This window comes from Myotis daubentonii, chromosome 15 (assembly GCF_963259705.1).
Source record: "Myotis daubentonii chromosome 15, mMyoDau2.1, whole genome shotgun sequence".
NCBI lineage: Eukaryota > Metazoa > Chordata > Mammalia > Chiroptera > Vespertilionidae > Myotis > Myotis daubentonii.
In genome coordinates this window covers 38,608,350-38,628,800 of record NC_081854.1, presented here as the reverse complement: position 1 = coordinate 38,628,800, position 20,451 = coordinate 38,608,350, and the positions used below count along the sequence as shown (strand labels likewise).

The following is a 20,451-nucleotide window of genomic DNA, read 5'->3' as shown; positions in this document are numbered from 1 at the left end:
GGCCAACTCTGTGCTGATTGCCCTAAGTCAGGGTGTTGCACTGTTCGGTGAATGCCCTCCTCTCCTCCCCTGACCAATTCCTGCTCATCTCTCAGTGCTCAGCAGAGGATTATCTTCCCCAGCCCCCCTGGGTCACTCTGTTGGAGCTGGGATCCTTCCATGTGTGGGTTGTCCATTCGTAATCTAACTCCTAGTAACCCCACAGCTCCTGGGTAGCAGGGATAAACTCAAGCCTTCATCTGTGTATTCCCAGCTCAGCGCGCACAGAGCCTAGCATGAAGTCAGCACTCAGTGAATCATCGTCCCGTGGCTGGAAATTGAGGGCAAGTGTGTCGGACCCTGATCTTGGGAGTCTCCTGTAATCTAGGATGAAAAGAAGCAGCTTGAAAATAGAAACCTCTTGGCCTTCCTGTATAGAAAAACATGGCCTACCTCTAGATATATGTATACTTAATTTAAAAGACAAATTTTAAGCCTGAATTCTTTGAAGACTAAGTTAAATTGACTGCTTCCCAAGAGCTGCTTGCTAAAATTGTGTTTCCATAACTATACTGGTTTGAGCACTTATTACGTCTTAAATTCAGGGCGGTGGGAAGGCCATCAGCATTGCACTTAAACTAGGCCGGCATTTGAATTCCAGCTGTGCTGGCTACATCTGCTTGGGCAAGGTGCTGCATCTGTGAGACTTCATTTCTTCATCACAGCAGGGGAGTAAAGTGCCTGCTTCACAGATGGGTCATGGAGATTAATTATGAAATGCCTGGGCTATAGGAGACATCAGAAAATGTGAGTGTCCTTTGAAAGAAGCACCAGGAGAGAGATGTGGAATACCAACCTAAAAAGTTTCCTTCATTTCTTTTATTTATTCATTGACTTATCTATTTAATCATTCATTCATACAATCTATCCATATTTCTTGAGAACCAATGCTATGTCCAGTAGGTTGAAAAAGGCTGAGGATACGACAATTAGCAGCACAAACATGGTCTTACGTTTGTGTGTCATGGGACTTATGTTTTGGTGGAAGAGGCAGTCAGTGAATAAGTAAACAAATAAATAGAATAATTACAGCCCACAGTAGATACTAAAAAGTATCCCTTGTGGACACTAAAGTATAAAGGGAGCTAAAGTAGAGATAATTTGGGAGTGGGAGCTGTCACTTAAGCGGGGTGATTAGTTACAGCTTCTCTGGTCAGGTCATTTGTGAGTAAGGCCTGAAGGATGAGAAGGAAGGAGCCAGTTCTAAGGAGAGCTGGGAAGAGGGTGTTCAGGCAGAGATTACAGCACATGCAAAGGCCCCGAGGTAGGGGTTTTAGGGATAGCCAGAAGGTTAGGAGGCTTTGAAAAATTAGTGTGACGTAAGGTTGGGGAAGTAGGCAGGGGCTCATAGGTCACCCCTTACCAGAGTCCAGGGGATAGAGCAATAGGCCCCAGTGGGGCAGCTAATACAGGAGGTTTGATTGGCAGGTTGTGGGAGGAAATGTGGACCTGCGTGTAGAATATAGACGTGAGAAGCATCACCCAGGAAGCGAGGATTCAGGGCGGGGCAGGTCCATCAGGAGTGCCCTGGAGGTGTGCACAGCCTAGCATTTGGGACGCTGCTCCTGAGGACAGCCATTCTGCAGGCAAAGAGAGAGGTCTTGGGAAAATGGAGTTCACAGGGAGGATTTGATGACCCAGGAGGGCTGGCTAGTAGAAGCAGAGCAGGGTCCCACTGCCAGAGGAGTGAGCAAACTTGGCAGGAAATGGGCCTGGTGGAGGTGAGGAAGACAGGAGCATAGTTATTCATCCCAGGATGTAAGGTGGAGACCTGATTAGCTGGTGCAAGGCACCAGCTCAGAGCTCACCAACAATCTGTGTGCTTCACCTCCCTCGTGACCTTCCAGCCTCACCTTACAGCAAGCTCCCTCTCATTGTCTCTACTCCAGCCCTCACATCCCCTGCTTCCCTGACTTCCTGCTCATCAGGCTCTTTACATCATGGGGCATTTGCACATGTTGTTCCCTTGGCCTGGAACACTATTCCCAGCACTGCTTACCTAGCTTACTCCTTCACCCTCCACTCATCACTTCCCCAGTGACCTTTTTCTGGCAGCCCTGATTGAGCAAACCCGCAATTTAAATCGTCTCATAATACCTTTATGACACTAGACCCTTTCTGTTTCCATTTAATTTTATTTGTGTAATTACGGTTACTGTCTGCCCAATGTAAGCTCCAAAAAGGGAGATCTCAAATCTGTTTGTGCTCACCTGTATATCCCCCAGTGCCTAGTGCAGTGCCAGTGCTAATATTTAATGAACAAATTAATTTAAAAATTGCTGGTATGGTTCTTGACCACAAGTCCTCAAAGTGTGGTGGTAGAATCAGCACCATCAGCATCTCCTTGGAACTTGTTAGAAATGCAAATCCTTGGGCCCCACCCCAGAGCAAGTGAAGCTAGAAGGAGAGGGGGCCGACAGGCAACAATCTGTGCTTTAATGAGCCCTCTGGGATATTGCCATGCACACTTCTGTTTTCGATCCACTGACCTAATGCCCTAGTTCTGAACTTAGGGGTGGGACTTAAAAGACCACATCTGTGTAGATAAGAGCTCTATTAGACTGAAGCAAAACTGATAATTTTGGATGAGCCTTTGTAATGGGATGGATTTTAGGCTTGACCTTGAGGGTTTTGAACCGTATATTCACATTAAGACTCAGCTGTCCATTTATTGTCTGAACCCAAGAGATGCCCATGAAATGTCCTAGTTAGTGACATTATGGACACAGCTGTTGACATGTGCAGCAGTGCCTAAACTTTGCTGGGGATGAGGGTGGGGATAGAAAAGCTGAACTGTGTGTGGAAACAAGATAATCCTGCAAACTCACACATCTGAGGAAACACCATTCTTTTCTAAGCAGAGCAGGGCCCAGCCGCAATCGGGAGCTCTGTGAGCATAAATATTTTCCCTACAATCTTCAGAGTTCCCTCCTGCAGATATCTTCTATTAGTGGAAGCCCAGTAGATGTTTGTTAAATGCATGTGTGAGTGAGTGAATCGGTAAAGGTATAAATAAATGAATGGAAGAAGGGACCTTCTTCCTAACAGAGTACTGCCTAATAGAGTACAAATGGCAGATTCTCCCAGGTCTGGAACCTTCTACTGCTATAGGAAGATCCTCTCCTTTTAATCCTCTTCCTTTAAGACTATGTTTTAGATTGAACCTGGAGATTGGACAAATGGAAGTTTGCAAATTAAATTAACATGATTTTTATAGCTTCAGTAAAGAGAGAGGTGGAGAGGGAAGACAGCTAATCCCTCTGAGACCAGAAGCCCCAGGAAGACAGAGAACATGGTTTTGTTCACCACTCTATCTCCAGCACCTTGGACAGGGCATGGCACATAACTCAAGCTCTACAAATATGAATTGTTGACTGACTGACTTATGGGGTGATTGTTATGTGGCTGGCAATGGGCCGAGCATTTCATTGGTCACCTCATTTTATTTTTAGCACAAAGAAAGATGCCAGCTCCACTTTACAAAGGAGAAAGCTAAGGCACAGGAAAGCTGAGGGAGGCAGCTAACTAAATACAATGTAGTCTGTCTGACCGTGATGTTCATGCTCATTCTCTAGTCCAGGCTGGTTCTCTGTGTCAGCCAACAGCCAGATTCTTGCCTTCCTCCAGTTTTATGAAATTGTATAGCTGGACTTAGGAGGATAAATGAATTTCCTGGGCTTCTGCTTTATTTATTGCTATTCCCAAGAGCTCTAGATCTTCCTGATTCTGGGAATAAACAGTATGACACAGGAAGGGAAAGGGACCGACAGTTTGGTCCCTGACAGGTTACAGTATTGTCCTTTGTGTCCTTGCCATTTAGAATCTCTGCGGAAGGAGTGGACATTGTTTTGGATTGCCTCTGTGGGGACAACACTGGAAAAGGTCTCAGCCTTCTCAAACCCCTGGGGACCTACATTTTATATGGTGAGTGCTGAACAGTGGCGGGGGATATGCTCACCGAACACTGCTCAGGTGCTTACAGACAAAGGCTCTAAAAAATGAAATGTGTTGCTATGTTAGGGCAATGAGGTTGGGGTGTTTGCTTTTTTGATGTGTCCCAAAATATTGCTATTGGGCATTAGTTGTTTTCAATGATAAAAGTGATATATGTACCTACTGCCCTGTTACTCCCAGGAATACTTCTTTTATTCCAAAAGAGATCAAGCCAAGCCAAACCAATGTAGTCATTGAGATGGGACCCACAGAAAGTGGCACAGGTGGGAAACCAAGGAAGGACCCACAGTAGGATGGAGAGGAGTGGCTGCTATATTGGGGTTTTAAAGGCAGTTCTTCCAGTTCCTCAGTATTAGAGGTGAAATTACAAACAAACAAACAAAACCCAACAGACTCTCCTTCCTCTAAACTACCCTTGTATGTCCCAATCAAGACAGAAGCCCTGAGTAGACGGGGAATGGACCTGCTTCTGCATCTCACGTTTGGGAGGATTTATGAAAGACAATAGGGGGCAGGTTTTCTCTAGCAGAGTGAGACCCCCAGAGCCCCTTCTCTCTTCTTCTTCTCTTCTTTCAAAGCAATTTAAACATTAGTCTCCACAAAGTCAAAAAAGCATATCTGAAGCCAGAAGATACATTCCAAAGCCAAATGATACTGGGTTATCCAACATTTGAAATTTTTGGTACATCCGTAGCCTTTACATACAACAGAAAATTGAGCCTCAGTTCTGTATAACTTAGAAAAAAAATACAGTTTCCTTGCTATTAGCTGAGACACTTATAAAAGAGGTATTAATATGCAAGCATCTTTTTGTTGTCATCCAGTCATTATGAAAAAGAGGGAATAAGCTTTCCATTGCTGGTGTGTTTTGGTATTTTCAACAGTGGCCACATATTTAAAAGCCCCTTAGAGGTGGACATGAAATTTTTAAATTATTACTATTGAAAAGAGAAGCACTGAGCATCAATGCACAATGTAGGGATATTGGGTACGACTCACATGGTGTGACTAACACGTGAGTCAAATGCAGATGGACAGTTTTTGCTTTTTTTACTTATTTACCAATTCTATTTTTGCCCCAGTTTCATATATTTCATGGAATACAACCCAATTATATTGTAGTGTCTAATTCATTACATTGACTACTTGATTTCTAAGTTGTTGAATCCTAGTACAATGATGCCTGCTGGTAGTCACCACATAAAATTAGAAGCAGTGATTAGCTGTCAACCAGTTTAACTAGGCCAAATAGTTAAGCTTAAAATATATATTGATTTTTCATTAATAAGAGTTCAGTGAAAAGAATTTACTCCCAGTTCTATGGGGACAAGAGAGAAAAACTCCTTGAAAAAGCCCCCATATGGTATCTGAAGGTTTAAGAGCTCTCTCATTTACCCACTCTGGGAACCTACAGCAGTCTTTCCTCTGTAAGAGCATCTTAGGGAATCTTTCCCAACTTCACCCCCCATCTTCCCTCTAATAGTGCTTATTCCAATTAGCAAATCCCAGTTTCACATACCATTTATCTCAAGTGGTTTTTTACCTTTCTGCCCAGACGTCTCTGGAGCTAAGGCATCAGCCACACTATTTCCTGTGGCTGCTGAGCCAGTTCCTCTCTCATCTGCTCCTGTGTGGGACAGTTTATCCATCCACCTAAATTCTAGCTCAGCCAGTCTCTTCCTACCCCTATGTGCCCCACCCAAGGCAAAGCCCCAAGCCCCTCACTTGCTGAGGAGCCAACTTCAAGCCACAAAGGAGTCCATTTCTCAGTCTCAAAGAACGGAAACCAACCAGACAGTTCAGCAACTCGTCATTTTGTTAGAATGTCGGCACATGCCCAACTTTCCACAGTAATGACATGGTCACCTTGAGAGATGTTAGTTCCTCTTTGATCCAGTGTACCTTGGTTCAAATCAAGGCACTTTGTCACCATCCACCCCCTCAATTAGCCCCATTTCCCCAGGCGGACTCAAGCTCCTGACAGTTCTGGGCTGAACAACTGCCCTAACAAGGCATGTTGATTTTTATTAGCCGTCACTTGATTTGGGAATCTTCCATTTCAGGTTCATCCAACATGGTGACTGGAGAGACCAAGAGCTTCTTCAGCTTTGCAAAATCAGTAAGTACCCACACACGGTAATGGACTACGGTGGGCAGTGGTTTACATGTTGTGAGCTCTCACATCTAAGGACATTGACCTCATAACCTAAACCTTTTTTTGTCCTTCACCTGCGTTATTCATCTTTAGTGCAGCCTGCATTCCCGCCTTGCTCACTACACACTCACGGTGACTTGGGCTGCTTTTGTCTAAATAAGTCAGCAGGGAGTGGGGGCATGTATGTGAAACTCCAGAAAGCTTTATTTTGATTTCAATAGGGATTGCTTATGTGTTGATATTTTTAATCGTTGGTTGAAAAGAAACCAATAGTGCATTTTATTTCCTTCATGGAAAGCAAATAAACTTCCTGACCAGCTTTCTGTGGGTACTTGAGATTTCTCTGAATCCTAATTTTACGAGTTGGAGGTATAAATGGGATCCTTTTGAGCAAGCTCCTGGGGTGAGTTTTAGACCTTGGCAAGTTTATGAACCATTGACTTAGATAAGCATGCTCTGAAGACAGTGGTTACTTTGTCTGCAGTGGAAAAGCCATATTCCTGGGCATTCACCCCATTGTGCTCCTACTCAGACCTACATTCCCACCTAGAGCTACACTTGGGTGACTTTCCCCCTGACAACAGGGGATTGCTGCTTCTCAAAAGACCTTGCTTTTGTCTTCTCTCCTCCCAGTTTCCGTGACGTTTCCCTTATTTTGTTTCCCTTACTTTGCAAGCATCTTCTGAGCACCTGCTATTTGCAGCTCTGAGCCAGGCACTGGGTGTAACATCAAGTGAGATAGGGGCATCTGAGGCCCTTGTGACTCTTACATTCTCATGAGAAAAACAATTGAAATAAGTAAAACATATAAATAACATGACTGCAAATGGTCATAAAAGCTCTGAAGAAATGAAAGCAGGTGCTGAAATAGAAAACCGCAGGGTGGGCTAGAGGCGTTTTGAATTAGGTGGTCAGGTAAAGCTGTGGCAAGAGGTTTAGATTCATTCTAAGTGTGGCTACAGAGTATTCATATGCCATTTAAGTGGCAACACTGGCTGCTAGAGGTTTCATCCCCAACATGCCCTGATTCTGGAATGATTACTACTTCCTGCCCCATGAAATTAGAATTAAAGGGTCTCTGTTTGCATTTGAACTTTAACGTTCAGCTACAGAATAAACTGGGAGCAGGAAGAGTCTAATGAAGGATGCTTTCTGGAGCATGTCCCTTGGAGACAGGCTTTGTGTCACTCACAGCTGCTTTGTTGCTATGGCAGTAATTACCGTAATGTTGACAGCCTGCTGAGGGTAACCAAATCGGTCCCAAATTACATACAATTGTAATAAGTGTTTTCCATTTCTTCCCCAAATGCACAATCACAACACACAGTTTTAATGAAATAATTGCAGGGTACCCAGGTTCGATGAAGGCGCACACAAAAACACAGCCAGGATGCAGGTTGAGATTTTCCTGCCCAAACCAAGGGTGGCGGTTATCAGAACACTACTAGCTGGAGGTCAAGCAAGAGGGCTTCCCTTTCAGAGGCCTGGCACAATGTCAATTGGTCATTTAGAAGCAAATTGAAAATAGGGCATGCCAAGGAGTGGAATGATACCTTTGTTCTGGAAGATTCTAGAAGGGATTTTTTTTTCCTATACATTCAAGAGAGGCTTAGAAATGAAAGCATGTTTGTAATCACACCGGAATTTTTCACTCAGCTGTCTTAATTACGTTCTACCTTAACACTCCCACAGAGCTTGTGCACACTCTTTGTCAAGCATGCCATTTGCTTTCAGACCATAATGATTATGCTAATAATAGGTGAAGTTAGCATTTACAGAGCAGTCTGACGCTGAATTCAGAATTCCTGTTCACTAAATCAGAACCATTCCTTCCAACATTCGGTGATAATAAAGCTAGTCCATATTTATAGAGCACCTAGTGTGTGTCAGACACTAAGCACTTTGTATGCATTAACACATTTACTCCTCAAGATGACCCCATGAGGAACCACAAGGAAACTGCACACAGAGAGGTTAAGTGACTTGCTTAAGGTTGCACAGCTAGTAAGTGGAGGAACTAGGATTTGAAACCAGGCATTCGGCTCTAGAACTCAACCACAACTGTACAGCAATTGTAGAATCAGCAAGGATTCATTTCACAAATATTTATTACGGCGTTGCAGATGTAGTGCAAATCAAGTCATTGATGGTGTCTTTTGCTTTTTCTCGATAAGTAACCCATGGTCAAATACATGGTTCTCCTGGAGCTGGCCCTCAGGTCCTTGGGAAGGTACTTTGGTAAAGAATATTATGCACGAACCTTATCCCTATATACGCCTGTCTTTCTCCCACTTATTTTCCTAACAATATGATTTTCTCACTTTAAAAAAAAAATCAGACCTTTTACTTTTTTGAGCCTCTTCAATCCTGGAAAGAGGCATAATGTAAACAGAGCGATAACACTGATATTATAAATGCTCATAAGTGCCCGGCACATTCCTCTTTGTCTTCAATATTAAACTGAGAGTAACCATCTCATTTCTCAGAACCCTCAAGAAACTGGAAGTTGAATTTCTAAATTCAAACCGGCACCAAAGGAAACACAATTAAATCAGAACAAAGCATTTGGATAACCATTTCTGTAGTTTGTTAATGGATGGCTTGCTTATTTTCATGTCTGATTGGGAGATAGGCAGCCATATTTGCCAATTATGTGTATTCCCACAGAGGACTTTAATCCAGGGTTTCTCATCTTTAGTGCTTTTGACACTTTGGGGTGAACAATTCCTTGTTGCAAGGTGCTATCCTGTTTAACAAAATCCCTGGCATCTATATGCTGGAGGCCAGTAGAACCAGTCATCACAATAAAAATGTCCCTAAACATTACCAATGTTCCCTCAGGGGCCAAACTGCCCACAGCTGAGAGCCACTGTCTTAGCCCCAAAACTATGTTTTATCCCTCAGACCCCTGTTCCTTCTTCCTGTATGTCACTTTCTTACTCTTCCTTCTCTGATGCATTTCCAGTCACCCCTCCAGCCTTATCGTTATTCCCCCAGGAAAGCTGCACCTGCAGTCAATGTCATCACCCCTACTGTGTCCCCAGCACACTTTGTAAACCTCTATGCCACCTCACTCCCTTCATCCACCCCTCCCTTCAATAACCCCTTACCACCATCACCATTCACAAAGCCAAGTGCTTTACACTGAATTCTCCCAGAGAACATCAGAGGCAATACCCTGCCACTGTATGTAGCTGAGAAAAATGAAGCATGGAGAATAACAGGGAGCAAGCTGTATAGCCAGGATTCAACTCTAGAGCTAGTAATCCTAACCATATTTTTTCACATTCCAACTACATGTGGCCTAGTGGCTCATTTTAAAGGGCTCTCTCCCACCTTGATCCTGAGCTCTTCTCATAAGCACCACTGTCCGTAGTTCTCCACGCACTCACCAAATAGATGCTTTAAAAAAAAACCACACCAACCTCATATGTAGAATCTAATGAACAAAATCAACTCATGAACAAAATAGATCCAGAGACACAGGACCATGGAGCAGACTGACGAATCTCAGGGGAAGATGGGGTGGGTGGTGAGATATTAACCAAAGAACTTGTATGCATATATGCATAACCCATGGACACAGACAAGAGTGTGGTGAAGACCTGGGGTGTGGAAGGGAGTCAATGAGAAAAAAGGGGGGCATCTGTAACAATTACAACAGTAAACATTAAGAAAACACACACATACCAACCAGATCTACCTCTCAGCCAGCTAGAACCGGGCCCACTGCAGCCCTGTTGTGCTGAGAGCGAGTCCTTGTAACCTGGCACCTTCTCTCTTTCCAGTGGTGGCAGGTGGAGAAAGTGAACCCCATCAAGCTGTATGAAGAGAACAAAGTCATCGCAGGGTTTTCCCTTTTAAATCTGCTCTTCAAACAGGGCCGCGCAGGCCTCATTCGAGGAGTGGTGGACAAACTCCTAGGGCTCTACACCCAGAAGAAGATCAAGCCCATTGTGGACTCCCTGTGGGCCCTGGAGGAGGTAAGAATGGTGTTTCCCCCCAGCAAATAGTCTCTTTTTAGTCCAGACAGGTTTGGGCAGCCAAATACATTTTTTTTTCACTAAATTTTTCTCTAGGTTTGTTTGTTTTACATGATGGTCCTAAAGTCATTGTCCCATAGTATGGTGCTTTGAATATAAAAAATATTTTAAATTCTCTAGTGGTTGTGGTTTTTTTTTTAAATTTAATTTATTAGGTAGACATTGGCTAATAAAATTATACAGGTTTCATGTGTACAATTCTATAACATATCATCTCTGTGTTGAATTGTGTTTTCACCACCCCAACTCAAGTCTCCTTTCATCACCATTTATCTCTTCTTTATGCTCTCCTACTTCCACCCCCGCTTTCCCTCTGGTAATCATCATACTGTTGTCTGTGTCAGTGAGGTTGTTTTTTTTTCTTCTTGCTTAATCTCTTCACCTTTTTCACCCAGCCCCCAACCCCAACCCCCTCTGACAGCTGTCAATCTGTTCTCTATATTATGAGTCTGTTTCTATTTTGTTTGCTAGTTTATTTTGTTCATTAGATTCCACATATAAGTGAAATCATGTGGTATTTGTCTTTGTCTGACTGGCTTATTTCACTTAGCATAATACTCTCCAGGTTTATTCATGCTGTCACAAAAGGTAAGATTGTCTTCCTTTTTACGGCTGAGTAGTATTCCATTGTGTAAATGTACCACACCTTTTTTATCCACTCATCAACTAATGGGCCCAGGACGATGTCTAAACTTTGGCTATGGTAAATAACACTGCAATGGACATAGGAGTCATATATACTTTTGAATTAGTGTTTTGGATTTAGCTGGATATATTCCCAGAAGTGGAATCTCTAAGTCATAAGGCAGTTCCATTTTTCTGCCCAGATCTCAGCAGAACAGAGCCACCAGGACTCGATAGGGTGGAGCCGCCAAAGTCTGGAGAGTGGAGAGAATGGATCTCCTATGAGAGAGAGGTGCCAGTCAGGTTCACAGGAATGTGGTGGGAATGGCCCCTGCCGCAAAGCCATATAACTATAACGCAATCACTGACACCTTCTGAGTGCCCTCACCTCTACACCCCTGCCCAAGCAGCTGGCTCTTCAGCAGGGTACAAGCTTCAAAGGCGGTGACAACATGAAGTCCAGAGGGTGGGGCTATTGCTTTTCTACAGGCTGATGCCCTAGGGAGGGGAGTGCTCCTCTCAAGAAAGATGGCGTCTGTGGTGTGGGAGAGGGACTCAGCACAGGGATCTTGGTGGCTGTCCCTTCAGCTCTCTCCCCAGAGCCACAAACTCTAGTCTCTTCTTACACTACTCTAGTCTGCTCTGCCCTCCCTCCCCTGGAGCCCAGGATGAGTGGCTGCAAATGAGATTTTTGTGCACTGGCCCTTTAAGAGGGCACCTGTGTCTGTAGTAGACTCTCTCTCTTTCTCTTGGGTGGACAGAATTCCTGGTTTTCTTTTTCTTTTCTTTTTAAGAAGACTTTTACATATTTTTATTGCTTTCAGAGAGGAAGGGAGAGGGAGAGAGATAGAAACATCAATGATGAGAATCACTGATTGGCTGCCTCCTGCGTGCCCCCCATAGGGATCAAGCCTGCAATCCGGCATGTGCCCTTGACCATAGGCCGACACCCTATCCACTGAGCCAAACCAGCTAGGGGCCCTTGCTGGTTTTCAGCTCCAGATATTATGTGTGCACCTCTTCCTGGCTCTGGTGCTCTGAGCTGGGGAGCCTCACTTGGGGTTTAGACCCCACACTTCTTAGGGGGAGCCCCCCGCAGCTGAGATGTCCCTCCAGAATCTTAGCTGCTGCCAGTAGGATTGGGGGCCAGCCCTTCCTGCATCTCTGCCCTTCCTGCTAGTCTCGTTGTGGCTTCTGTAAATCCTTGGTTATGAGACTTATCTTCAGCTAGTCTTCAGCTGGTTATTCAGGTTGCTTGCTCTATCTATATTTTAGTTGTAATTTGAGTGTAACATCCACCTACAACACTGCCATCTTCAATCCTCTCTTCCCCTTAGGACAGTGGTTCTCAACCTTCTGGCCCTTTAAATACGGTTCCTCATGTTGTGACCCAACCATAAAATCATTTTCGTTGCTACTTCATAACTGTAATGTTGCTACTGTTATGAATCGTAATGTAAATATCTGATATGCAGGATGGTCTTAGGCGACCCCTGTGAAAGGGTCATTCAACCGCCAAAGGGGTCGTGACCCACAGGTTGAGAACCGCTGCCATAGTAGTTCTTAAACCACAGGCCTCACCATACCATTTGTACCATAAACCTTTCCAGGTAAGCCACCAATTTTAATTTATGTATATGATTCATCTTGTGTACAAGAGAGTATATATTTTGTTGCAGCATCATTTACATTGTCACCTTGTGGGTATATAAAAGATCAAAGTCATGGTTCAGAATTGAAATGATTTGTGTGCTAAGCCTGATGCTTGGGGCGCTTGTGAGACGTTGTTAGCTGTCACAATGGGCATTGTCATTATTGATGAATTGTTGAATCTACTGTTGGACTGTTTTCATTAATTGATCTACCCAAAGTTCCAGTATTTTAAAACCATTCCTTGATCATGAAAAAATTAAGAACCCCTAATGTTATCTTTACGGATACTGAAGTATGACTGGTTGTTTGGGTTCAGGTGAGATGAGCTAGGAGGAGATAAGGTCTAGAAAGTCCTTCAGGACCAGGAAAGTTTGAGATATTTGGGAAGCCAGTCACGGCAGTTACCTGTGAAGGTAAAATGGAGAGATGTGGCCTAGGTTTCCAGAGGCATTTTACTAAGAAATTTTCTTACGTCAGGATTTCATAACCTTGGCTTCAGAGAGCCATGAAGCCGCAGAGGAATGTTTTAAACTATATGGGAATGTGTGGTTTTGTTTGTTTTTCTATTTTGCACAGGGGAGTACCTTGTAGTACAAACAACTTTTTGTACTTTTGGGAGTCATGGTCACTTTTCAAAAGCTAACAAACACAAAATTCTGTGGTACAGAGAGTCGCTGTCCTCTTGGTAAGAAGGCTGGTGCTATTTGCCTAATGAGAGTGGTTGGCCAAATCCTCTGGCTTCCCTAAACACAGAAATTACTCTGAAACCCTTTGTGGGGGTCATTGTATAATCAAATAGGACTGATCCTGGATCCGTGCACCACAATACCTCTCTAATCCTGCAGCATTGTGAATAGTCTTTAAAAACCCAACCACCAAAACCCTTGTCCCTTATGATAAAAGACATACATACATGCTTGTTTTAGAAAACTCCTAAATTAACCAAAAGCATAATGAGAAAATGAACTAACTGCAAGTCCACGTTCCAGAAATGGATAACATTGATAGCATTTAGTTTTGCTTCCTTCCTGTCGTTTTTCTATTACAGATGCTCACTGTGATTCAATTTATTGCTAAATCAAATCAGATAATTGTTCATTCCTTCTGCTGTGTAATTTCCAAGATTGTTAGCCTATCATTGTGCTTTCCTTGAAAAGAGATTTATTTTAATCCATATGGTATTCACTATGATATCTCAGTGCTATAGAGTACAGCTGGATGAAACCATTACCAGATTCTCAGTGGTCAGGAACGGGAGAAAACTGGAAATAGTCAAGACCAGAGATAAGAGATTAACTTGACCATGGGGCAAAAAAGGGGGCTTAAACTTAGATCCAATGCCAAAAAGAGATCCAATAAAACTGGTAGCATTTAAGCAGAGGTTGAAATCTAAGATCCTGTTGGCCCAATGGTTCCTTGTTCTGATACTTGACATCAATCCTGGTCACAATGGTAACTGAATTATCAAATATGTATTGAATAACTACTATGTGCCCTATATTTGTCTGTCTGTCTATCTATCTATCTATCTATCTATCTATCTATCTATCTATCTATCTATATGTTTATGTCCTGTATGTGTATCTGTGCTTTATACATGAAAAGAATAAGATATTTTTCATTCTCCAAAAACCAATTTTTGGAGATGGGATCACTCCCACTGAGAATGTATGCTGTAGAATGACTTTAGAGAAGAAAGGTTAGATGTCATAGGATATGAAAGAGGCAAAACAAAACAAACAAACAAAAAACCAGAAGAGCATGCAAGGCAGAGAGACCCTCAAGAGCAAAGGGATGAAGAAAGAAAGATCATGATGGATTCCAGAGAACAGTTTCCTGTATTGATGTGACCAAAGGAGGGAATGGCTCAAGGAGAGCCTGGATGAACAGGTCATCAGGGGCCACATAGAAATCTAGATCTTACTCTAAGCCCCATAGGAGGCCACTTAAATGTCAGGGTTAGGAGGTCCTACACCATGATCCCAAGGGAAGAACTAAAAATTATTAGGCTCCAACTGCAGAAGTCTGATGATATTCAAAGGAGATCTCAATCCAGCTCAGAAATGGGAAGGGGGCACCACGCTAAGCTCAGCTCTCATTAGAGAGGGTCTGACTAGGAACAGCTGGGCACAGACAAGGCAGCTAGGGGAGTGTGCAGCTCCATGCATGCTGGAGCTAAGTCAGGATTGGCTCAAGAGCTGGATGGACCAAGGACGCAGAGCAAAGCTTCTCAGGGCCCACACCAAATAGAGATGGGAAATCTGAGCCTGATAGCTGACTGAATAATGCATCATATACAACTCCAGGACTTTATTGCAAGTGCTTCCAAATTCATGCACTCCCTTTCATCTCTACTCATGGCACCCATGTAGCCTAAGCTGGACTCATCTTGGAAGGAACTCCTGATCAGTACCACACTGCCATCTTGCCCCTGTATAGGGCATTCTGTACCCAGTGGCCCAAGTGAACTTATCACTACCTAGCCTAGATCATGTCTGTCCTGCTTAAAACCCTCCGTGGCTTCCCATGTCACCTGGAATCCAGGCCTGCCCAGTCTAAACTCCTGACATCTCATCAACCTCACACTGTTCACCTCGCCTCCTACATCTAATCTTCAGTGGCTTTTATGTCCCTGGTGCTTGAACCCACTCAAGCTTTTCCTGCCTTGCACTGTTGAACCTGTTGCTTCCTCTCTTTTGAACATTCCTCCTCCAGATTTTCAGAGCTTCCTTCCAAACATTGTTTCAGCTTCAGTGAGACCTACCTAGTGAGGCTTTCCCAAACCCCCCTCCCGAAAGGAGCATCCCGCACAGCCACCCCTGCCTGGGTCATCCTCTTTCCTTTTACCTTGTGTGATAGCTTCCATTGTATTCATCACTAGTTGAAATGATCCTGTTCATTTATTTGTCAACTTGTTTAGACTCTTGTCTCCCTTCCACTAGAATATAAACCCTAGATGAGGAGAGGCCCTGACTATGATGTTCAAGACCCCAGTGCCTGGAATGGAGTAGAGAATAGTAAACTTGCATTACATGAGCAAATTAATGAATCCACCAACACACAAAAATATGGCTATTTGGAGATTTCCCATGTTTAACAATAAACATTTTTGAGTGGATGAATGAATGTACAAGCTATCTATATATCCTAAAAGGCCTGTGGTCATGACGCTGCATCACGACCACAACCGGTCACCAGGAGGAGCGTGGAGCGCGCGGGTGGGCGGGGCTGCGTGTGCGGCAAGGTGAGCGCGGGTGGGTGGGGACTTGACTCTGGGTCCCATGGCGCGGTGTGACCTCCCGCCTCCCTCCCACAGGCAGCAGCTCCCACCTCCCTCCCGTGGAAGCGGGTGTGGTTCCTGCCGGCTCCCATGGAAGTGGCGCGGTTCCCACCAGCTCCTGTGGCCACTAGTCTATATAATAAAAGCTTAAGCAACCATTACGGCAGAATGACCAGAACGACGGGTCGCTATGATGCACACTGACCACCAGGGGGCAGATGCTCAACACAGAAGCTGCCCTCTGGTGGTCAGTGGGTTCCCACAGGAGGAGCACTGCTCAGCCAGAAGTGATGGTGGGAGCTTCTCCCGCCTCTGTGGCAGTGCTAAGGAGCAGTGAGCAGGCAGGCAGTAAGGAGTGAGGGATCCCGGACTGCAGGAGGGTGCAGGCCAGGCTGAGGGACACCCCCCAGTGCACGAATTTCATGTACCAGGCCTATAGTTCTAAAATAAGATATTACTATAAGACAACTTGGGCACAGTTGACATTTTGACTGAATAATCCTTTGGCGGTGGCAGAGGGTTGAGTGGGGTGGGGAACTGCCCGGTGCATTGTAGCATGTTTAGCAGCATCTCTGGCCCTCTACCCACTAGATGCCAGTATCTGTGACAATCAAAAATATCTCTAGACATTGTCAAAATTGCCCCTAGTTGAGAACCACTGTCTTTTAAAAAGCCGTATTGGTTAAGACAGTCATCAGGAAAACAAAGGAAGTGTACGAGCCCATAGCAAGCTAGTCATCCATAGAGGGGAGACAGACGGCTGCTACCTGTTTGCCAACAAAAACATCCACAGGCACTCATCACAACACCCACCAACTTTCTGAGGGCTCTTTTCTTGGTATTAACAGACATCTGTTGAGAGCTCCAGTTGGGCCGAACTCAGCTATTTATCAAGCCCACGCAGCTCTTCTGGGCTTGAAGAGAGCAGAGCATGCTTATTACTTGGGAACCTCAGAAGGAGGACTGTAATAATCCCACCCCCCTCCCCTTTGATAAATGATTTCACAAAATTGCTTTTCAGGCTGGCTCTATAATTTCATCTATGGAATATAAATCCCATAGGGATTCAAAAAATATTTTCTTGGGCTCTCTGAGCTCTCAGACTAGATTTAATAATATCACAGATGATTTGGGTTTCTTTTTAGCCATCTGTCTCTGACATTACTTTAAATTTAATACACAAAGCAGAGTGGATACACTGCATCTCACGTTTGCCTCCAAATATTACATGTGCAGCTGTACATTAAGTTGGAAAAAAGTTAATCTCTCCAAAGAGTTCAGAGGTGGGAAAGGTATGAAACCACAATTGTAAACCAAGAAGCAGTGATAGCCACTAAATACCTACTATGTGCCTGGAGGATGTCAAGTCTATTTTAGGATGTCAAGTCTACAGAAGGGATAGACCATGTGTCCCTTAACCTTTGAGTTTATGATTCCATTTTTTGAGACAATTACAAAACAAAGAATAACTTAGGGTTTGATCCTGGGGTGTGGGGTTCAAGTACAAGTGGATTCAGAAATGAGAGAGAATGCTGTTAAGGAAGAATGAATGTTCAGAGATGGTTTTAAGAATGAGATGGGCCTGTTTTAGACTGGAAGGATTTAAATTCTCTGGATGATGTTGAGGTTAAAAAACAAGGTGTTACAAGCAGGAGGGACATGAATCACAGAAGTAGGAGTGAGTATGGGGTAGGTGGGGTTGAGAGGTCTACGCTAAGCAAAGCAGAGGTTGCTGTCTCAGGAGGAGAGGAAATAAGGTTGGTTGGGTCAACAGAGTCAAATCTTGGCTTTCGCGGCCAGGCAGGGGAGTTCAAGTCAACATTCTGAGTGAGGAGCTTGCTGTTACAGCGTGGCCTAAGCAACACATACCATGTGATTTTCTCAACTCCTGAAGCCCATCTGGTCCCAAGTATAACACTAGAAAGATATACACCTGGGCTATAGAGCTGTGGCCTCTGATTAAAAATGTGTTTTCCCATCTGCCATGTAATAGTACACAGAGAGCTCTGTAATGAGCTGAAGCATATCCTCCCCAAATTCTTATGTTGAAGCCCTAACCCCCTATATGTCAGAATATGATTGTATTTGCAGATAGGGCCTTTTAAGAGGTTAATTAAGTTAAAATGAGGCCTTTGGGTGGGCTGACTGGTTTACTTATAAGAAGAGGAGATTAGGACACCTAGAGGCACCAGGGATGAACACACAGCGAAAAGATGGCCATCTGCAAGCCCAGGAGAGAGACCCCAGAATGAAACCAATACAGCCGGACCCTTGATCTGGGACTTCTAGCCACTAGAACTGTGAGAAAATGCATTTCTATAGTGTAAGCCAGCCAGTCTGTGTTATTTTTTTATGGCGGCCCTAGAAAACTGATAGAGGGTTGCACAGAGATCTTGGCAGTTTTAAAATCTTCGATGAAAAACATTACCTATAGCATTTTACAACATCCTATCTAATAAAAGAGTAATATGCAAATTAACCATCACTCTGCGACAAAGACAGTGGCGCCCATAGCGGCCAGGAGGGGATGCTCGCGGTGGTGCCCCAGTAACGCGAGCCCAGCGTCTGCTCCTAGGCCACGCAGAGAGAGGGGAGGGGCCTCTGGCCAGAGGCCGGGGCAAGGGACGCTGGTGTCATTGCAGGCCATGCTGAGGGACACACCCCCATCCCCTGCACGAATTTCGTGCACTGGGCCTCTGGTTACTTACATAAAGCTCTATGGCTATGCTCTCTACAATGATACCATCAGCCACCACAAATTGCTATTTACATTTAAATTAAGTCAAATTAAAAATTTAGTTCCTTAGTTGTATCAGCCACTTCTCAAGTGGTGAGAAGCCACATGTGGCTAGTGGCTACCCAACTGGACTGTGCAGAGATGGAAGAACGTATGTACCTATCACTGAAGATATTCCACTGGAGCTGGTTTATAAGATGATGTCATCCTTCTGTTTGAAGGTAGGAGAAAATGTGCCTTGCCGGCAATCTGGCATAATCATGTAAATTATGTTAATTATGCCCATCCCTGTATATCTCTCTTTGCCTTGGCTGCAGTGGAGTTCATTGCCCAAAGGCAGTCCATCATTTCAGTGTCCCTAATTCCTCATTATGTGTCCACTGCATTTTTGCCTTCATGTTAATAATTGCGGTTTAATTATGTGTGTCTTTCATTCTATGCCATCACAAAACTCATATAGAGATAAGTCTGTCTAAAAGAATGAATGAAAGGAAAAATAATGTGAGGCTGAGCTTGAAAGGGGCCCTTATCTGTCTCAGCACAAGAGGGTTACTTGATCAAAGGAAGATTAATGTTGAACCAGCAAGAGGGAGGGTGCAGTGATCTAAGAGACAGGGCTGAGTGGGTTTGTGATCATCAGTTTTAAAAAAAGCTATAAGCTTCAACTCTAACACCAGGCTGGGAAGTGAAGAGAAGATGAAGCCAAGCATCTGAAACAGAGGTCCAAACCCAAACTACGAGGCAAAGACTCAAGGAGAAACCGTGGAAAGTTCCACTTAATGATGGCAGGAGGCAACTGGCTGGCAAAGACTTTCTTTCAAGATTTGGAGGATCCTTCTGAGACACGGTTGGGGGAGGGGAGAATATTTCTAAAGAATCACCAAAAAGCAGGCAATGTGTGCTGTATCACATGCATGTTGATTTGGAGAATAAACTGGGGCCAGCGAGTCTGGACAGGAGCCCACTGCAGATTTTAGACATGACTGTAGGTAAGCCCCTGACTGAAGTGGGGGAAGTAGAATGGGAGAGAACAAGCAAATCTGAGTCATTAGAAATAAAGGGCAAAGGAGAAGAAAAAGACAGAGATAACCAATGGTCTTGCAACCTGGTAGAGTGGGAATGGGGTGTCAGCAATACCATTTCAGTTAACAGTGCTAGGAGCTGCCATGAAGCAGTTGATGAGCTGAGATGGGAGTTTAAGGTTATGATAGAACATGCAGGCAATCCAGAGCCACAGTCGCACTGAGGTGAGAGAAGAGGGCGGGATAATTACTACCACTACTGGCATTTCCAGAGGGTGTACTCTGAGCCAGTCATTGCTCTATGTGTTTTGCATGTATTAACTCATTTATATACTCCAACAACCCTAAGACCCAGCTACTATTATCCCCATCTTACAGGTCACAAAAATGAGGCTTTGGGGAAATTGCACTTGCCCAGAGATGCTGCTTATAATGTCATTTAATGTAAATTTGAATCCCAGGGAAATCTAATGCATAGAAGTTGTTGGAAAAAGTAACAATGAATAAACTCTTTGAACAAAACAATAAGCAAACTAATTATATTAGCAAAAACTTAGTTTAGCATGTGCCAAGTACTTTTCCAGGCAGTTTCCCTTAATTAACTCATTTTCTCCCCACGATAATCCCACGTGGTGGGTACTGCTGTGATATATATAAGGAAATAGACTTATAGTAAGGTGAAGTAAGTTGCTACAGGTCACCCAGCTGGTACATGGCAAAACTGGCATTCAGACCAAGACAGACTGGCTCTTGAGTGCATGCCATGGGCGTTAACTTCTTTACTGCAGAAGGAAGAGCGTTAAGGCCAGAACCCTAGCATCCCCCACACTTCACACAACAGGCAAAAGATGAGGCATTCACAAACAGGTCAGTGGTGAGGGGACCTCTGTGACTATGTGACAGGTCTTAGTGTTGGCTGCTGCTGACCAGTCAGAAAGCACATA

The 20,451-nt window shown here is 44.0% G+C and overlaps 1 protein-coding gene across 1 annotated transcript in view; it reads left to right on the top strand.

Moving 5' to 3' along the window:
* VAT1L (vesicle amine transport 1 like) overlaps positions 1–20,451 on the top strand; it is a 145,691-nt gene that overhangs the window by 69,883 nt on the left and 55,357 nt on the right. The window contains exons 5-7 of the mRNA XM_059667384.1: positions 3,860–3,963; positions 6,057–6,112; positions 9,937–10,131. Coding sequence (XP_059523367.1) covers positions 3,860–3,963; positions 6,057–6,112; positions 9,937–10,131 — 355 coding nt within the window. The remainder of the gene's footprint in view (positions 1–3,859; positions 3,964–6,056; positions 6,113–9,936; positions 10,132–20,451) is intronic.